Source organism: Cyprinus carpio, chromosome A15 (assembly GCF_018340385.1).
Source record: "Cyprinus carpio isolate SPL01 chromosome A15, ASM1834038v1, whole genome shotgun sequence".
Lineage (NCBI taxonomy): Eukaryota > Metazoa > Chordata > Actinopteri > Cypriniformes > Cyprinidae > Cyprinus > Cyprinus carpio.
The window spans coordinates 9,508,350-9,529,255 of record NC_056586.1 but is presented as its reverse complement, the minus strand read 5'-3'; the positions used below and the strand labels follow the sequence as shown (position 1 = coordinate 9,529,255).

The following is a 20,906-nucleotide window of genomic DNA, read 5'->3' as shown; positions in this document are numbered from 1 at the left end:
TGCATGTGTAATGAAAATTAGTCTGATATAAAGCAGTCTAATAAGAATTTCATTCTTATTCTTATTCTTATTCTTATTCTTATTATTTCCTGTGGAAAGTAATTATAATCATAAAATACCTGGTCATTGAGCTGTCACACATTTTGGAGCATTACGAACAAGGGGTCAGGAGGATGAGAGATGTGTCTTATTTCTATCCCAGACCTTTAAGATAAAAACTTTTTTCTAGGCCACGCTTGGAACCTTGTGTGTCTTTCGTTCAAAACAGGACCACTCTAAATCTTTACATAGCTTCAATCAATTAGAAGGTATGATTACTAGAAGGGCATTAATATTTTTAAAACATATTTTACTTTGATAGTGGCAGGAAATAAACTAATAATATTACTGTATGGGCGCATACAGATATTGTTTTACGTGTCTTTTAAATGCGTACATCAAAACGTTTAGAAATAATAATTTTATATATTGATAACTGAAATAAAAATTTAGATGTTCACAAAATTATTTTAAAAATCCTTATTAAGTAATCAGAAACAACTGTGATTCGTTCATTTTGATTGCGTTGAGAAAAGTAGCAGGTACCACGTGTTCTTCAGTATAATAATTTACACAGTAATAATGATAAATGAGAATTGGACGAAACATAAAGCGTAAAACGATCAATTTTATTGAGCATACATAGTGCAAAGCCCTGTCCATTAATATTCTTAAAGCCGCAGAATATGCGCTTTATCAAAGGCTTTGGCTTTAGCCAATCAGTGCGCTCGGCGAGTATGGTATTATGGGAAATGAAGTTTTCATCACTATCAACACTACATTAACTTATTCGGTCACAAAAATACACCGCAACAGTTACTTAATTGTTATAATAAAAAATATAGTTTGTAGACACTACATGGTGTGCGTTTTTTAATCATATTTGTATTACTATTATTTTATATTTTCCCAGACGCAACAAAGTCACATGACTAACGTTACCCCGCTGACAGTCCGGAAGAAAGATGGCGATCTTCAGTGTGTATGTTGTCAATAAGGCCGGCGGACTCATCTACCAGTACGATAATTATGTACCTCGAGCTGAAGTTGAAAAAACATTCAGCTTTCCGCTTGATTTAGTGTTAAAGATTTACGATGAGAAGTTGGTTGTGTCATTCGGACAGCGGGACGGGATCAGAGGTGTGTGTGTATGTGTCTGCAATCCATCCCATGTATTATTATTACACATTTAACGTTACGTTATAGGCTCATCACTGGAGTCCAGCGTGTTTTATAGTGAGTTATACGGCATGTGTTGTGTCGCGTGCAGTGGGTCATGCGGTCCTGTCCATTAACGGGGTGGATGTGAATGGTAAATACACGGCGGAAGGGAAGGACATACTGGAGTATCTGAAAGATCCTGCCAACTATCCAGTGTCCATCAAATTCGGGCGACCTCGCCTCAGCTCCAATGAGAAGCTCATGTTGGCCTCAATGTTTCACTCGTGAGTAGACTTCATTAAACATGCTCAACCCGTTGTTGTAATGTTGCTAATGTTGTTTCAAACCTGTATGACTTTTTTTCGTCATTGAAACACTCGTCTGGTCTACAGAACAATGTTGTCGAAGCAATGCCACAACAAAAAGCCAGTGTTATCAAAGATAACAACGAAATATTAGTGTGTGACCTTTATTTTATTATCTGCACTGCCATACAAAAGTTTGAAGTCGGTAAGATTTTATTTATTTGTGTGTGAAATTTATTTTTTTATTTTAATTGGTTTTTGAATGAAGTCTTTTATGTGCATAAAGGTTGCTTTTTATTTGATCAAAAAAATCAATGTTGAAAACAGTTGTGCTGCAGAATATTTTATATGAAATTAATATCTTTTGTAACATTATGAATGTCTTCACTGTCACTTTTGATCAATTTTATTTTTGAAAATGGTTGTTGTGAGTTATATTTTTTATTGTGTTTTTATGTTTTGTTAAAGTGCTGATTTCTTAATTAATGTTTATGTTACTAATTATTTGACTATTTTGAATAATAATATTAATAATAGGATCAGGATCATGAAAACAAAATACTGTTGTACCTGCATCTTCTTGTGTTTTCTAAGGCTGTTTGCCATCGGATCACAGTTATCACCTGAAGTCGGCAGCTCTGGTATTGAAATGCTGGAGACAGATGTGTTTAAACTGCACTGCTTTCAAACACTCACAGGTCTTTTTTTTTTTTTTCTCATTGTAAGAACAAATTAAATTTAGTCTTAGATTGTAGAATTTTGTGCGGAACAAAACCAGAGTAATTTTGATGTTCTTATTCTTGCAGGTATAAAGTTCATTGTATTGGCAGACCCTCGACAGTCTGGTATTGATGCCCTCCTAAGAAAGATTTATGAGATCTACTCAGACTTCGCACTGAAGAATCCTTTCTACTCTTTAGAAATGCCCATCAGGTTTGTGTAGTTTTTTTTTTTACTATCACTAGTCATTATGTTATGAGCTTTGCATGCTTTCCAATTTGTTGCTTGCCACAAAGGTGTTGTGTGTAACAAAAATGCATCATTTCTTTCAGATGTGAGCTATTTGACCAAAATCTAAAGAGTGCCCTGGAAATAGCAGAGAAAGCTGGGACATTTGGACCCGGGTCTTGAACTGGACTTGTACCGATCGAACTTGTCCAGAAAAATGGGATAAGGATTTCCATCAACTGTTAAGAGTTTTCCTCGAGCTCAAACCTCTGAACATAGTTTAAGACCACTATGTTTGGTTAATTTACATTTTTCTTGAAATTAAGTCCCAAATTTACAGTGAGAAACATATTTCACATAACCTTTGTAAATAATGTACATGGACACAGTTTGAGTTTGTAATGTGCAGAACATCTATACAAGATGAAGCAGCTCATGATGCTCAATACATGTCACTGAAACACGTTTATTAACGTCTTTCTAAATGTAAGGAAATTTCCATATCATTTGCCTTTTGTCAGGAGATTATGAGAAGCCTACTGTACCTTGGATCTGTTTCTGAAGTTTGGTCTTACATTTTTCATTTACATAACTGTGCTATTAAACATTCATGTGATCTAACACGTTGTCATATTTCATCATACACATTTATGAATTTGTAATACTGCAGATACAGAGGTAGGACCAGTTAAAGTTTTAAAATGGATCAAAAATACAAGAAATGCATTTATTTTAATTGACTTAATAGCGATAAAATGTCAATAGCCCTGAAGAAATGGCTTTAACATGCCTTAACCAAATGATAAAATTCTGCAATGTAAGTGCTGGGTGAGAAGATTCAGAACAGTGTAAAATACTGGCATCCGTTTTTAAAATAAACAGAATAAATAACATGATGTGCAGAAAGTGACATAACATGGTATCCTATTTTTAAACATTGCGTAAAATAGTGTAATATCTTAGGAATAGATATCCACACTTAATTTAATCTAGATTTCATAAACAACAGTAAAATCCTAGACAAGTCGAACACTTTATTTTTTTTTGTCCTTTATACAGTACCGTAAAAACTAGTTAAAAAAACGTTAAAAATAATATTATAATCTTGTTTAGTCGGCCTTCTTGGGTAAACTTCCCATCTTGGTGCGGATATTCCGGAGCAGGAAGTATCCAACTGTGGTGATGGTGCAGGTTATTTCTGCTACCCAGAATGCTGTGTTCCAGTCATAGTGCTTTGCAATGGTGCCGAATGGCAACCCTGACAGGAAACCACCAACTGCCAGCAAAACAAACACAAAACCACATTAGCATTCTTTGAAATGGGCAAATGGTTAACATCGTGATATTGCTGCAAATTTTATTTGAGAGGTCAAAACTAACTTATAGAATTAATTTTTCAGCAAAAACACCAGTATGGACATTTAACTAATCTAAATATAGCTTTATGAAATTATACTGTAGGTTAGTACAGTTTCAGTATGTCACTACTGCTGTTTATTGAGAAGATGATCACCGTTTGCCATCAGACCCACGATGGCGTTAGAGGTCCCACAGTAGTTCGACGGAGCGCTTTCATTTGCCAGAACTCCAAACAAGGCAATCGGTCCATAGGAGGAAAAGCCAAAGACAGCACCCAGCAAAAAAATCCAGACCTGTGTGTAAATTATAATAGAACATGTACATTGTAGAACACATAAACACAGTTTTCTTTCCCGCATTGACATATTACCTATTGCAAGTTTGTGCAAAACTTTTGTGCAGGTTCGTCTGTTTAAAAATAATAAAATAAAATAAACAGCCAGTAGGGTTTAGTTTAATGTCAAACCCAGTGATATAATTTGCTATTGCAGGATGAATCATCAATATTTTCTGTCAGTTTTGTTCATTTGCATTGTGTGAGTGATACTGAGCTTACGTTTGAGCTGTGAGCTGTGACTGTAGTGCGGAAGAGGTACATGGAGACACACATCCCAGCCATCATGGAGAGCAAGAGCCCATGGCGAGGGTTACCATACAGACGCAATCCATGCTGAAAATTAAAGAGCGATAATAATGATTTTTAATATGTTTATTTAGCAAAGACACATACATATTAAACACTGATAATAATAAATGCATTCTTGAGCAAATCAACATATTAGAATGATTTCTTAAGGATCACGTGACACTGAGTAATGGCTGCTGTGGAGGAAAATGGCCTAGTTGGGTCAAATTGCTGCTGTGGAGGAAAAATGGGAACATAGTCAACTGAGTCAAATTAAACAAGGAGGCTGGTGGTTTATCATGCATTGTATTAGAATTGAATATAAATGGATATTGGTGGTATAGACTCACCTTTGCCACAGCTCTGTCTGACAGAAATCCTGCGGCTAAACTACCCAGGAGTCCTCCAATCTCCATGGCACTCATAAAGGAACTTCCTGTTAAATTCAACAACAATAAATAGTTTACTCCATAACCTAAAATGTCTCATCATACACTTAGCAGACTATTTCTAAAATAGGACATATCATGAGAAATGTTGCTGGATCTTTCAAGTTAAGAGTTCACTGTATTATGAAATTATGAAAACACACTGTAACATTCAGAACTGAAAATGTTCTCACACTACAAAAAGTTGCCAGACGACAATGGAAGCCTTGCACATTCAAGTTAAAAATGGCTGCACCTGCTGCATTAAAAATAATGTGGATACTGAAAACTTAAAAACTAAATACATTAGACAACACACAGTACCCGTTAGTGCCGACTGGCCCTTGTCCTGGATGAGGAAAAGTTGCCCCCAGTCAGTGTAAGCATTCTTCGCCCCAAACACCACCAGGTATCCCAATGACAAAACCCAAAGATATGGAGAAAAGACGAACTCTTTGAAGGTGCTTTCATTTTTGCTGGTGCCTGAAATTTGGGGGTAGATACCAGATGGATCAAATGTACAACTGTTCTTAGAGGACAGATGGAAAAGTACAATAGTTCAACATTAGTGACCTTTGACAGAAAGAACATGAATTAACACAAAGACCCAGTCAAACACACCCCTTTGTACTCTGTTTTGGTCCAATAGTTCATTAAAGAACTTCCAGGTGAAACCTTTTATCTAATGCAGACTTTCATAACGTCGTAGAACAGCAATGATCTTATATAAGCAAAACTAGCCATAGTAAACAACTAATGAATCAATGAATGAATGAGGCATTTAGCGCTTTATTGTGTATTGCTGTACACCCAAAGCACTTTACAATCATATGATTGTCTCTCTTCAACCACCAGCAGTGTGCAGCATCCACCTGGATGATGCTACAGCAGCCACATACAATGGCACCAGTGCGCTCACCACACACCAGCTACAGGTGGAGAGGAGAAAGAGAGAGATAGAGCCAATTCAGTGGATGGGGATTATTAGGAGGCTTTGACAAGAGCCAGTGGAGGGAATTTGGCCAGGACACCGGGGATGCACCCCTACTCTTTACGAGAAGTGCAATGGGATCTAAGTATGGAAAATGAAGATAACATGAAACCACATTCACTGACAGTTTTAATTCCTTAATGTGATGTTCTTCCTATTGAAGCAGGTTATTCAGTGGAATTGGTTATACTCATAAAATACATGTGCATATGTCTTTTGAAGTCTTTTGTACCTCCTTTTACTTTGTTTGCACCAGCTTCAATATTTGGCAGGCCAACTTCACTGGGCTCATTTCGGATTAAGAGCAGACAGAAGATGGACATGACCACACAAGTCAGGCCGGAGATGGACAGTGTGAACCTCCAGCTGTAGCTTTGGGCCATCAGTGTGGCAATTATGGGCCCGAGACCGCCAGCCAGATTCATACTACAGGACATCAATGACCACCAGGTCCCAAACTGAGATGGCTCAAACCACTATTTAAACAAATGATTCAGTTAATTTTATATGTACTCTAGAAATGCACCTGAAATGTATGCATATACAATACCATTCAAAGTTTGGCGTTAGTACATACATACGTTTGTATTTATTTAATTTTTAAGTTATATTTATATTTATTTTTTATGTTTACAGTATATTTATTTAAAAAAAATGCTGTTCTTTTGAACTTTCAATTTATCAAAGATTCCTGAAAGAAATGTATCATGGTTTCCACAATATATAAGACATTATAATTGTTTTCAAACAATGTTACTTGAGTGCCAAATCAGCATATTTGAATGATTTCTGAAGGATCAAGTGACACTGATGACTGAAGTAATGATGCTGAAAATTCCACTATAAAGTGTGCAATGGTGCCATCAATGTTAAAGGTCCTTAATGGAGCCAAAGATGCCAATAAAGAACATTTGTTTTTAAGAGTGTATATATATTTGTATGTACAATGCAAGTCCATGGATTACAGGATCAGATCCATACCTTGCGTAGTAGTTTTGCACATGGTGGCCATCCTAGACCTTGACTCAGTCCATTCAGAAACCACAGGCCTGAGAACACCGCCACCGACGAGGACTGAGCGAAAACCACATTGATGCCACCAACCATAAACAGCCCAACAGAGAAAAGCCATCGTGCGCTCATCTGATCGGACAGCACACCGCTTATGAACTTGCTAATGGCATAGGCCAGTGATTGACTGCTAGTGATAAGACCTGCAGGGCACAAAGAGGAAATAAACATTGATTAGACTTCAGCAGAGAGTGATTCCCATTCAGAACCTCTCAAAAACATATGGGTTTGCAAAGATAGGACAAAGGAGCATTTCTTTAGGTGTTAAAAAAGTAATTTATTTAACAGATTTACCAACATTAACAAAATTAAACAGATTTTTATACAACTTATAATATAATTTTATAATATTTATGCATTCATTTTATCTGTTTATGACAAAAATTTCACAAGAAAAAAAGATGACCAGCTCAAATATGTCTAGTCTAACAGGGAAAGTGCTTACAGTGGGTTAAAAACACTGTTCAATGATGCATTATCATTGACTGCTGGTGCATATTCAGATATATATATATATATATATACATATATATATATATATATACATATATATATATATATACATATACATATATATATATACATATATATATATATATAATACTATATATATATATATATATATATATATACATATTACATATATATATATATATATATATATATATATATATATATATATATATATATATATATATATAATTCAAAAGTGGATAGAAAAGGCACTGCATAGAGAGAATTACACAATGCTTTAGTGCCTTCTCTGTCTGTCTGTATCATCTCCATTTACTGTAATTCAAATAAATGCATGTGTGGACACACGACAGAGGAAAGACAAAGTACAGGCTCCTCGTTGCACATGCTCACCTAGATCATCCTTATCCAGCGTGATCTCCTGCATTACAGAGGGCATCACAAAAGAAAAGGTCTTCCTGTTAAAGTAATACAGCGTGTAGCCCACAAACATGGCCAGGAATATAGTAGCTCGGTAGTAGCCATATCCTCTCTTCGCCATGGCTGGCACGACTTAACGATAAGGGAGGAAACGTAAAGGTCTTCTTCAGCTCGACACAGGAGTTACCAGGAGCATCCAAGGGCTATGAACTCAAACGTGTGGATCTGTGAAACATGATGAGAAGCTTGTGAGGTCAGGAGAAAGAGCTGTAATCAACGGCAGGGTTAATGGTCAACTTTGCAGAGATCTTTGGAGTGTCCTCCGGCTAACAACTGCTTTAAGAGAACAGTGTCGAGGGACGGACTGTAACATACTCTACTGCACTGAAACAGGGAGCAGTGTGTGCCACTGACATTTCGATTGCAGCAGATCTACCATAGCCAATGTTTTTCTTTTTTTCTATTATTTTACTTTGTTGTTATCTTAAATGAGTTATGAAGAGGGTGCTACTGAAGATCCCCTAATCTGAGGAGTTTAATGATTGACGTGGGAGTCTGTATGTGACATATTGCAGGTTTGACCATTGGCGGTGTGTATTGTGTAAGAATCGTTGCACTATGATTATGATCTTTTGTAATTTGGGGGTTTTTATTGTTTAAGTGTGATCAGCTCAAAGTTGTATTTATACTGTATGTCTGATGATAACTTTTGAACTATGCAGTCTAGAAAAATATTTTCCTGATCAAATGTATTCCTTGCTTTCAGTCTGACTAGATTATCCACCCTTTTAAACATTATGAAAAACCTCCTTTTCTAACTACAAACGTTCATCAGACCTTCACCAAAAAAATTACAAATTCAGACAACAATAGGTGCAGTCACATTCAACATTGTGTACTATGATTATGATCCACATTGCTGCGTGCAGATATGTTTTGTGTTTGTCTAATAGTTTAAAGTTTGGAAATGCTGCATAGTGCACAAGGAGCTGCTTTGATACTGCAGCTCGCAAACAATCAGTAAAACAATCATCCGCAATCTAACTTACAATCTCGATGGCCTTCCTTTAAGTTATGAGCTAAGTCGAAGGCATAAGTCAAGTAAGATTTATAAAATGTCATAACAGAAACTAATGATGAAAACAACAACATGCCTACTTCCGTGAACAAGAGGTCGCCTTTCGGATGTTTGTTCCAGCAAGAGAACAGTTTTCATTAACCCTTTATCCGTGACCAAACCGTGTCGATCCGACACACGGTCCTCTGTAAATGTTCATGTTACATTATTTATTTTCTCTCTTATAATCAGATATTTGCGGATCTCGTGTAGATGCTGTGAATGTGAAATCCTGAAACTAGCAATTCAGTCCATTGCTGCCGCCTACCGGACGAGTTGTATTAACAGCGCAGAGGATTAAACCATGAAAGCTTATTATATTGTTCAAATTCTGTTGTCATCTCTAAAGGCAGACCAGAAGCTGCATCTGAAGTGGTTTTATTACATGAAATGGTGCATTTACAAAGACTGTTTAATGCTGGACAGAGAGGAATAAATGCATTACAACTACAGAAATACTGTACTGTTATGCAGTTGTTTTAAAAAGTTACTGTATATAGCCTGAAGTGTCATAAGATTATCTACATTAATTGATAATGTAAATATTGCATTATAAATATTTCATTAATTTAAAGAAAATAATACTTTTATTGGCAAGGATGCATTACATTAATCAAAAGTGACAGTATATACATTTCTAATGTTACAAATATCTATTCATCATGAATCCTGAAAAAAGTATCACAGTTTCCAATAAAATGTTAAGCAGCACGACGTTTTCAACATTTATGATAATAATAGAAATGTTAACTGACACTCTCTATTAAAGAGACTGTCCCTCTGGCACTCTGGTGATGGTTCACAGAAAACCTCTTGCAGAGTTTGAACCTGCAACCTCTTGTCCAGACCCTCAGCCATATAGGCTAACACATGGTAATTTTCTTGAGTGAGTAATGACTCTGGCACTCTACACACACACACCACACACACACACACACACCCCACACACAGTATTTTTCTTGAGTGAGTAATCTATCTATCTATCTATCTATCTATCTATCTATCTATCTATCATTCTGCCTGTCTGACTATCAGTCGTTCTGTCTGTGTTCATCTTAAGCATTCTGTCTTTCATTCTGTCAGTCTGTCTAGATTCTAGATTCAAGTAGCTTTATTGGCATGGTAAAAAAAAGTATCTTTACATTGCCAAAGCATAGAAACATTTTAAAAGACATTTAACACAAATATAAATAAGAATAGAAGTAGCCTATAGCATATAGAGTCTATATATCTGTATTCAGTAAAACGAAGGTACTAATAAAAATTCCAATAAAGAGACAGGAGAAGGACTGGATCCTGTCATGTCAGTGTGTGTGTGTTGTACAGTGTTTTCTTCCGGCTGTGACTTGTGCTTCTGTTCTGCTGCTGGTTCTTTTATCGTGGCAGGACTTGATGTACCTTGTAGCCAGGTTAGAGCTTGTTGAGGATTCTCCCAGAATGTACAGCAGTTTGTCCTTTTGTTGTATCTGGTTGAAGTCTTTGTGCTGGTTTGTGAATTGGGGGAAGAAAATTTCCCTAATTTGTGTATAATTAGGGCATTATTGTTAAAAAGTGCTGTTCTGTTTCCACTTGTGTTGTGTGCAGTCTTGACACAATCTGTCTTCTTTTGGCAGCAGGTCTGTCTGTGTCTGCCTGTCTCTATAGTGAGGTTATGGTCACTGAGTCTGGACATGGTCAGGACTTTTCTTAGTTTAGGGTCTGCCACTGTGTTTAGGTATTCTGCCAATTAATATTCTCTGTTTAAAGACAGATAGCATTCTAATTTACTTTGTTGAGACGTTGCTTCTGTCCAATGTTTCAGATATTTCTCTTTCTGTGTTTTAATGATTTGATTTAGTCTAGCTGGGGTTTTGGATTGTAAAGTCAGTTCTGAGACCAGCTGGTTGAGGGGGCTTTTCTCTGGGCTCAGTTCTTGGTAGCTTAAGGCTTTATGGTGGAGGGTCTTGATATGACTGCTCTTAGGTGCGCAGGGAATTTAATGCTGCTCTGTTAAATTTTTTTTTTTTTTTTTGGGATATTAATTATTTTATATTTGTGTTTGAGGGCATGGAGGTGGGTTTGTTTTGATGTATGTTTTTTTCTGTTTAGATAGAGTGTGATTTTACTGTGGTCTGACAGTGGGGTTAGTTGGCTGACTGTAAACGCTCTGAGAGAGTTTGGATTTAGGTTGGTGATGAAATAATCTACTGTACTGTTACCCAGCACTGAGCTATAAGTGTACCTACCGTACGAATCTCCTCGCCATGTACAGACCCAGTGCACAACACAGCTGTAGAAGGTGTGTTCCATTGTTGTTTGCTGTTTTATCATGGTTGAGTCTTGGGGTTTGTGTTGGTGATGAAAGGATGTCACCTCCTGGTATGTGTTTGTCTCCCTAAGAGTGAAGTGTGTCCAGTTATTCGCCTGTTCTGGCATTTAAGTCTCCACAGATCGGTATGTTGCCCTGTGACTGGAAGTAGTTGATCTCTCCTTCTAAGGTGGGGAAACTGTCTTTGTTGAAGTAGGGAGTCTCTTTTGGAGGAATGTAAGTTGCACACAGGAAGATGTTTCTCTCTGTTGAGGTGACGAATCTGTTAATTTCTATCCATGTATAAAATTGGCCTGTTTTAACAATATTAATAGAGTGGGCTAAACTGGACTTATACCAGATAAGCATTCCTCCTCTCTTCCTTCAGCCACTCCAGGCAGTTTGGTGGATGGGATGATGACTTCTCTGTAGCCTGTAGGGCAACTAGTGGGTCCATCTCCTCTGCTCCATGTCTCCTGCAGGATGATTATGTCTGAGTTTTTTATTTCTGTGGTAAAATCTGTGTTTTTGCTTTTTAGTCCGAAAGCAGATGACTTCGGGCCTTGAATATTCCAACATGATATGATAAATGCTTTATCCATGGGATGATACTTTTGTTGGCAGGATTTGTCCTAGGACAGTATGTGTGAGCAGATCAGGTTGAAGATCTGGTGAATGTCTTTCAGCTCAGTTGTTGGGACTTGTGCGGGTGCTGGTGTGGGGTTTCTGCTCACTGTCTGGGCATAGCTGAGGTTGCCAGGGCTCTGCTGCATGTGCGGGGTGTAGGCAGGAGAGGCTGTGTTCTGGTCTGTTGACTGTGGATGGGGTAGAGAGTTGATCGCAGGCTTTGATCAGGTGCTGGACGAGGATATTTGTTTTTGAAGGGGGTCTTTGGCCTGCTTCTGGTCCTGTACGGTTGTTTCCCGGTCTGGTTGGGTTCTGCCTAGCTCTGCTGCTTCTGGGAGTGGTGTGGATGCTACGGTTTAGGGCAACATCTTTTAGTGTCTTTGCAAAGGCAGATACAGTTGCTCTGTACAGGTGGACGTGGTCGTAGAGGCATGTGAGGTCCAGGGAGGGGTGATGTGCCAGGTGTACGCGAGGTTTGAGTGCACAGGCACTGGAGAGGTTTGCATTAATCCCACTGAATTGTATCTGGGTGGAAGTCCTTGAATGGGAGCAGTGTGGAGATGGTGATTTTTGCACTTGGAAAGGTGGTTGTGGCTGTAGTGCTGTTGCCACTCTTTCCTGTTGTGTTCTAAGGTCGTTTGTGCCGGTGTGAAATATTATGTGGCTTGGTGTCCCAAGTTTGTCCACGTCCAGCAGTTTGAGGGCGCTATGGGTGTTTGGGCACCAGAGTTTGGCCACTCTGTGTTTGGGGAGAGCTTCTTCTCATCTATAATCTTCCCATTTGAGTCAATTCGGAGATCAATTTCTGTTTTTTTTGGTTTTAGTCGATTAGGAGAACAATGTTTGGGATTCTGAGGCTGGCTGTGAGCTGGGTAGATGGTTTGGTGAGGAAGGAAGGTTTTGGCTGGGCTCTGCCACTGTGTTTTGGGAGTTGTGATCAGTGTGGGGGTATCTTCTGTTGGGGTGAGGTCTTTGCGATGAGTGTATTTCTCCTCTTTCAGTTCTCTCATCTCCTCTCTTAGGGCTGTTATCAGGGCCCAGTGGCTCTGTGTCTGCTGTGAGAGCTGGGAATCCAGTCCTCCCAGTTGGTCCTTTAGCCTGTCCCTCTCTTGCTGTAGCTGCTTCACTTCTGCCTGTAGTGAGACCAGAGTTTGCCTGTAGTGAAGCAGGCAGAAGTGAAGTTCTGTGGTGTTGTTGCTGGGCTGGTCTGTGCTTTGGGCAGCAAGGAAAGAGATGGTCATCTCTCTGAGCTGCACCAATTCAATTTCCAGTGCTTTGAATTTCTTCCTCACATCAGTACAATAGCAGTGTGGATAGGGGTCTTTGGTTTGTTCTGAGCTGGGAGGGTCTTTCAGTTCTACCTGCTCATGTGGAGCTGGAGTTCTGTCTGGTTCCTCTGGGGTAGGGACTTGCTCGTTGTTTCTGAGCTCCTGTTGTGCTCTTTCTTTGATTTTGGAAAAGTTCTTTTCAAAGTGCCCTTGGATGCTCTTCACTACAACTATCCCTGATGTTTTGTATATGTTAACATTAATAGTTGTTGTGTCTTCACACAACAAACCTCCACAGATGCCCTTTCTTTCTGCATTGGGGAATTGTGAGTTGATGCATTGTGCCATATATAGGGCTTGTTGGTGTAGAAGATCAGGTTACTAATAGTGCCATCCTTATGAAGGTCTGCAAATAAAGTCTCTGGGTTTTCTGTGGACTTTTTGTTTTTGTAGATTTTTCGTGCTGTTTCATTGGAAACATCTTTTGGGTAGATTAGTGGGATAGCCTCCACACAATGGGCCTGGTGTTATGGGCCATTAGCACCTGTTTGGGGGATTGGGTATGAATTTTTTTTGCTATTGTTTTGGTATTTTTTTTTTACATCTTATTTTTTCATTTCTATTTCACTTCTGAAAAGTAGGTCACGTGGTCAGGTAGCAAGGTAGGGTTTGATATATTCTATAACACTGTTGTCTGTTATGAGGAGTAAAACTTCTTTTTCTTTTTTGAAAAATAGTTCATTGTAGAATACTTGGTGAAAGATTTTAGAAAATGTATTTACTTTGGTTCCTTGTAACAAATAGTCCTCTGCAACATATATTCCTTTTGGTTCTTTTGATGGCTTTTGGTATCTTGTGCAGGGTCTGTTGGGTCCTTAGTTAGTTGTTGTCCTTTTCCAGATATTTTGTTTCAAAATCCAGATTAATATAAAGAATTTTAATCCAAGGTGTAGTGATGTCGATGGACGTAAGTTTGTGTGTGTCTCCTTATAAAAATATCTAAGATAGTTCAAGTTAATCCAGTATTAAATGGTGTTTTTGCAGGAGATCAGGAGTGCATGTCCTCTCTCTTCAGTGTCTCTCAGTGTCTCTGTCTATCTGTCTATGTATCCATAGAAGTATAATAAAAAACACACAAAACTTTCTAAGTACCTTTAACTTTCTATGTCATCTAATTATTATTATTATTATTATTGTTGTTGTTGTTGTTGTTTTTAATGATTAAAAATAGCAATTCAAGTTGTAATTAAACTGTCTGTGCCATTGGGTGATTGTGGTATTAGCCATTAATGCAATTCTCTGTTGTCAGAAAGTCTGTTTATTCCTCCTAGGTAACCTTTTCATTCCATACATCTGTTCCTGTATTTGAAGAAGCATACTAATATTTCTACCTCTTACTGACTCCATGTAGTCATTAACATGTCCATACATTTCGGGGTAGAATGATTGTTTACACAGTCTTTTACAACCTTGTTTTATTATCTGCCTCTGCGCTTATCTTTTAGTGGTGAAATAGCAAACAAAAAAAAACAAAAAAATCTATTTCCTGATTTAAATTTCCAGCTCTCACATCATAATAGCTTTGTTATGATGGATACATGTAAACGGCTGTTAAAATGTACAGTGTCCAATATAACCTGTAGTGTGTCAATACACAAAGTGGAATCTGTAAATGCCATCATGTTTGCATAACACAACAAATTATTACCTCTAGATTATTGATTTTCATCAACTTAAAGTTGATGAAAATCTTGATTTTGTTGTGGTAGAACTGTACTATAATTTCCTTTTTTTCTTGTAATTCCACTATGTAATTATTAATTGTTTGTAGGCTGTCATTATGCCTGTCAGGTTGAATTCAGAATAGCATACTACCATACCACTATAGTATTTCTACTCATAGTATATTTTAATGGCAGAAGTAGAAGGGTAGTATGCCAGTATTCAGCCAGTGTTTGTACATTACAGACAGGTTTGTCAGTCTATGAGTGGGATTTACAGTAACTTTCTTATGCCAGTAGGTGATGAAAAACAACTGTTTTATGAGTGAGTCAATGAATCTTTCATTCTTTCAAAAACACTGATTCAGTAGCTAAACAACAACTGATGAATGAGTAATTGAATCATCATTCACTCAACTGAATCATTTCAACACAATGATTCATTCAGGCACAGCAGTTGATTCAGCTTTGGTGTTTTGTGTGTGTGCGTGTGAAGCAAAATAGACAAGTGTAAAGTTTTAATAATCATTCTAATTCCATGAGAATAATGGAAGTTGCTGTAACAATAACGATAGAGGAACAATATCGTTGGAATCATTTTTAGGACAGGTTTTTTTTTTTCAGCAGATAAAAAAAATCATTGAAAGCTGAACAGAATCCACCTGACCGAGAGCTCTGACATTTAAGGCAACAACGATAACCATAGTGTCCACACCAACGGATGATAATATTCTCTTTATTATAATCTCATTCTTTAATTTTGTCATCCGCCACTTTAAATGGTCACTTATTTGGTGTGGACACTAAAATTATAGTTATTGTTATAGTTATATTTACAGTCACCCTTCTTGGTGTGAATGAGGCTTAACTGGCAATATTGTGTCTAAATTGTCTTAAATGTGACTGCAGGGTTTGCACAATTCTCCTTCATTAGCTACAGTACATTTCTGTGTCCACATCAGGTTTCGGGATGGCAGCACCTGCTACTCTCAATGGAAAAATCTTCCTTATCTTCTATGAGCTGATATGCTGCGCAGCCACCATTGTGTTCTTCAACCTCTTTCTGGAAAGAATGATAACGCTGATTACATTCCTCACATGCAGATGTCGAAAGCAAAAACAAAAAACAAAGCTGAGTAAAAGACACATCCCCAATTTGAACACACAACCAGAACATGGAAATGGGCAGGTGGACTGGAAACCTTCTGTTTACTATGTAACCCTCATTTTGGCAACAGTTGCGATTCTGGTTAACGGAGCATCGGGTCTGTACTCGACCATGGAGGATTGGAGCTACCTGGAGTCTATGTACTTCTGATTCATGGTTTTCAGCACCATGGGTTTCGGGGACATGGTGAGCGGACAGAAGACCCACTATGAATAACGCTGGGTCTCTTTAATCATCATCTTTGGAGTTGCACCTACTCTCTTTTCAGCATCACCGCCATCATCATCAAATAGATGTTGAACTGGATTTTTGCCAAGCTGTTCATTCTGCATTGCTGTTGGGATCAGGGCTGCTGCTCCATCACAGCTCTGAAAGTCAAAGAACCGGCCAATCAGCAGATCAACAACACAAGCAACCATCACAGCACCCGTCATGTGGTCAAGACCTCTTTTCCCTCCAATAGCAAGTGTAAGTGTGCCAGCACTGCAGTAGAAACCGTGTGCCAGAGCCAGAACAGTGGCCCAACCTTAGAACACAAAATCAGAGATTCATACAAACTTTTGAAAGTATGTTGCAGAGAAAGAGGCTTTCAGTGCTGTCAGCAACAACTGTCACCTTAGTCATCACCATAGTGTGCAGGAGGATGTGAGAACAGTTGCAATGTCAAATCATCAGCAGGAAGAGAAAAACATTAATGCAAAGCCGATACAGTAAAAAAAAAAATAATAATACCTTTGTGAAACCCTTTAAATGGCTTAACTGTAAGTAGAATTAATATTAGATTTAACAGGTTAAAGCATTTATTTTATTAAAAAGTAAAAAGTGTGAATTACTTATTAATTCAGGATGCAAATCTACTGAAGTAAAATATTGGGGGCAGTCGTGGCCCAATGGTTAGAGAGTCTGACTTGTACCAGCAGGGATTGTTGGTTGGGGGGAGTGAATGTACAATGGTCAGGTGAGACCCTTGAGCTAAGCACCAAACCTCCAAAAGGTGCCACAGGAAAAATGGCTGCCCACTGCTCTGTGTGTTTGTTTTGTTTGTTAATAGTTTGTGTGTTTGTTCACTGCTTGGTTTTGTTTGTGATGAAATGTATGAGAGTATGGGACACCATACCTGGCTACATGTCATGTCACTTTTTTATATATATGTACTTTTACAGTAAAAATTCTATATTTTACATTCAGAACTAAATAAAATCTCACAACTTGTGAAGGGAAATGTCACACGTTTAGTTTTTGTAAAACAGCAGTACTTGGTTATTTGTTTCACCACAAAACAATGAAATTGTAAAGCTATTTGTGATGAGTGGGGCGGGGCTGAGAGCTACGGTAATGGAGCGAGGCCTGCTGTGGAGTAAATGATAATGAGTGACACCTGCACCACTCACTGGTCTCGAGTCCCGTGGAGGATCTCCGAAAGGATAAAAGGAGGAGTAACGACAGTGAAGGATAAGAGAGGACCAGCCCTGGAATATTTATGTTGTTGTTTTATGGGATAAAAGGAGGATGCGGATTTTTTTTTTTTTTTTTTTTTTGTCGTTTTTTTTTTAGTTTTTGTGTTTGATTGTTATTTGTTTTTAAAAGTTTTGCTTCCTGACCTACGAAAGTTGTTACCTTGGTGCCTAAACCTGGGAGGAAGGAGGGATATGCTGTCAGAGAGCCTTTGCTGCTGAGGGGGGATTGGGGTGCTGAGGAGATCGGGCAGCATGATGGAGAACGCCAGTTGGTGCTGAAGCGATCGTTCAACTGGTGGAGTGGAGAGTTAGCTGCTGATCTCCTGGGTCGAGGAAGGTGGCTGCCGATTGGGGAGGAGCAGGGAACGGGGAGGAGCTGCCGGCTGCCCTCAACTGGAGGAGCCATCGCCATCTGCAAAGGGGCGGAGGAGCGTCAAGGTATCCACCAAAAGATGTCCAGTACCATCGCATGGCACCACGAGTAAGAGCCTCTCAGCTGATGAAGACCAAGCAGTAGTGTCTCCAGGAACCATAAACTCTCTCCTCATCCTTCCGTCTCCTTTTGTCTCGCCTCGTCTGTCCTGACGAGTGGGGTGGGGCTGTAGGAATGGAGCAAGGCCGGTGGACTAAATGATAATGAGCAACACCTGCTCCACTCACCAGTCTCAAGTCCCACTGAGGAGCTCCGGAAGAATAAAAGGAGTAACGACAGTGAAGCGTGAGAGAGGATCAGGCCTGGACTATTTATGTTGTTTTTATTATTATGTTTTATGTGGCAGTCGTCCATGAGGGGCTGCCGCTTTTACTTTCATTTTGTGTTCACTTGTTTATAAAAGTTTTGTTTAAATGTTCGCCAGTTCCCACCTCCTCCTTCCCAATCTACAAACTTACACTCTTGATTTAAAATTTTATAATTTTTTTTAACAAAGTGTTCAAAGTCTTAAACCAAACAACTCACTGTGAAATAAATTAAAGCAAATGTAACCCAAATGAACACCACATGAAATAAGACCAAACAATATAATGCAAGCGCTATCAAAAGTTTTACCACAAACACAACTTATACTAATATCGCGAGAACGCTTTTCACATCAAGGAGTAATATTGCGAGATCTTGTGCGCTGCTAAAAGCCAGACGGAATGGCTCTGTATTTATATCAGATGTGCCGCATTGTTAATTTTGCATATAAAGAATGTTTTATTGAGGGAAAAAATAACACTTCTTATATACTGCCCCTTAAAAATTCAAGTACTTTTCAAGTACCTTCTCAAAAATATGGCTGTTTTCAAGAGGTTTTCCAGGACTTAAATTTCAAAAAGTCAAATTCGTTTTCGTTAATGCAAAGTGTTTTAGTTAATACTTCTCTTTCTTACAGAGACAGATCTAGATTCAGTGGTAGCAGAGATTAATATATCAAAGAAAATACAGAAGTGATCAGATAGTGCTACATCCTTAATAACAATGGATGAAATGTTTAGACCCTTACTGATGATTAAATCTAGAGTGTGTGGGTTCATGCACATGCTGAATCAGGTCAAAAGTGTTTAAAACAGTTAAAATTTCTTTTGTAGTTTTGTTTTCTGCTAGTTTGGTTTTTTGTTTTCCATCTATGTGAATATTAAAATCCCCTGCAATAGCAAAACTGTCAAACTCTGAGGAAATTATTGACAGCATTTCTGTGAACTCTTCAACAAAGGCTGGAGAGTATTTTGGAGGCCTGTAAATAATGATAAACAGAATGTGTGGAGCACCTTTCAACACAATCCCTAGATATTCAAAAGACAAGTACTGACCAAATGACACTTGCTTGCATTGATAGACATCTTTAAATAGAGCAGCTACACCTCTACCTCTCTGAACAGTCCTGCAGACACTTATAAAATAAAAGTTAGGAAGGGCTGTTTCATTGAGGACAGTTGCACAGCAGCTGTCTTCTAGCCATGTTTCGTTTAGAAACATAAAATTCAGGTTGTTTGTGGTTAAGTCATTGATTAGAAATGATTAAATTTTTAGTGAGCGAATGTTTAGAAATGCTAGTTTGATGGCATTACTTTTTGTGGGTCAGCCATATGGCTTGAGAAGACCTTAGACTTTCTATCACGTGATAAAACAGAAATAGAGAAAGCTACAGACACACTGGGTTCCCGCTTGTTCTGTAAACATTTGTGAATGTTGCTGCTATCATAGCGTGGACCCAACACATATCACTGAGAGCTGCTTTCAGTTGTTTTTGGTTCACCTACAGCAGATGGAGGGTTTGGGCCCTGGCATTGTGGCAGCGGTCGGAAAGCTCTCACAGGATGAGGAGGATGAGCTGGGCCCACAGGCTTTGGTGGTTGTGGGGCCTGCCATTTATTTGTTGATATCTGGGTGCTTGCAGCAAAAGAGTGGGAGAGTTTGGTCCCGGCATAAAATATTAGTTTATATTTCACTAGCATAAACTCACCTAACTCACCTTCCCATTCCCCAACATTCTGTGATTGGCTAAAACAGTAATAACAGTTTATCGATTGGTTGTAGTTATGCTATTTATAAAAAACACGTTTTTACACTAAATTAATTAATGCTGTGTCCCATGTGAAAGGGCCTTTAAGCCAAAGAATAAAGGCCTACTTGTCTGTGTTCCACTCCATCTCGGAGCGCGCGCACAAAAAACTGCCTGTCAATGTCCGAGTTTGAATATGAGTTTCCTTTCGCAGCATATTGCACTTATAATAAATGCAATTGCACCAAGTACATCACACTCTTTTACTCAACAGTTCTTCTATGCTTCTTTTTCCACTCCAACGTTTTCCCACTAAAAGCTGCACAGATATATTTGCTTACCCCGATTTATGCCTTTTTCTATGTAAACGATTTAGAAAAAGTTCAATCAATTCACACTTGACTGAACTAATCACATTTTATATCATCACTATATTATGTATTGTCATATCACCCAGCCCTAACAAGCAGTAATGCTTTAAACACATTTGACAAGCTAGTTGATAAAAAAAACAACAACCGATTAACTATCAAAAATGATTGGCTAATGCTATTTTTTTTTCCTCTGTTGGTGCTCTTTTATTCTTTCATGTTAACTAAAGGCAAATCTGAATGATGCACTATTTTAACTTTAATCAACAAGTTCAACTGACCATGACACCCTCACCTTATCTTATTCCAGAAAAGTCGATCTCTCAATGCTGCTGAATGGAGTTGTACAGCTGCTCACATGCATGAATGTTGGGGCTGGGGGAAGGCCGGAAGGGGGCGTGTCTAAAATAAGTTTATGCACAAAATCAGCACTGATAAAGAGATTGACTGGCACAAAGTATTTTAAAAATACAAAAATACTAATCTTAAATGTATTTAAATAAAGATTACATAAAAAAATCAAAGGCTTTAAAATACAAAATAATATTTTATATTTCAAAGGCTTTAAAATACAAAATAATAT

At 38.2% G+C, this 20,906-nt stretch overlaps 2 protein-coding genes across 6 annotated transcripts; one reads left to right on the top strand and one right to left on the bottom strand.

The window, feature by feature from the left end:
• The first annotated feature begins 973 nt into the window (after positions 1-973).
• Positions 974-3,074, top strand: trappc4 (trafficking protein particle complex subunit 4). 2 transcript variants are annotated; one of them, XM_019096719.2, is made up of 5 exons: positions 974-1,179; positions 1,310-1,484; positions 2,100-2,203; positions 2,312-2,438; positions 2,558-3,074. In XM_019096719.2, the coding sequence occupies exons 1-5, from the start codon at positions 1,005-1,007 to the stop codon at positions 2,634-2,636; spliced, it is 660 nt and encodes a 219-aa protein (XP_018952264.1). In that variant the 5' UTR covers positions 974-1,004; the 3' UTR covers positions 2,637-3,074. The 2 variants fall into 2 exon arrangements, with proteins under 2 accessions (XP_018952264.1, XP_042626880.1); XM_042770946.1 differs by having other exon boundaries at positions 994-1,189.
• LOC109048434 (glucose-6-phosphate exchanger SLC37A4-like) lies at positions 2,890-20,641 on the bottom strand. 4 transcript variants are annotated; one of them, XM_042770944.1, is made up of 9 exons: positions 20,619-20,641; positions 7,795-8,046; positions 6,838-7,070; positions 6,089-6,332; positions 5,190-5,348; positions 4,788-4,873; positions 4,369-4,482; positions 3,967-4,105; positions 2,890-3,729 (listed from the first exon to the last, which is right to left on the bottom strand). In XM_042770944.1, exons 2-9 carry the CDS (start codon positions 7,940-7,942, stop codon positions 3,563-3,565), a joined length of 1,290 nt encoding a protein of 429 aa, XP_042626878.1. In that variant the 5' UTR covers positions 7,943-8,046; positions 20,619-20,641; the 3' UTR covers positions 2,890-3,562. The 4 variants fall into 4 exon arrangements, with proteins under 4 accessions (XP_042626878.1, XP_042626876.1, XP_042626877.1 ...); XM_042770942.1 differs by lacking the exon at positions 20,619-20,641 and adding an exon at positions 8,976-9,219; XM_042770943.1 differs by lacking the exon at positions 20,619-20,641 and adding an exon at positions 8,980-9,219.
• Positions 20,642-20,906: the final 265 nt, after the last annotated feature.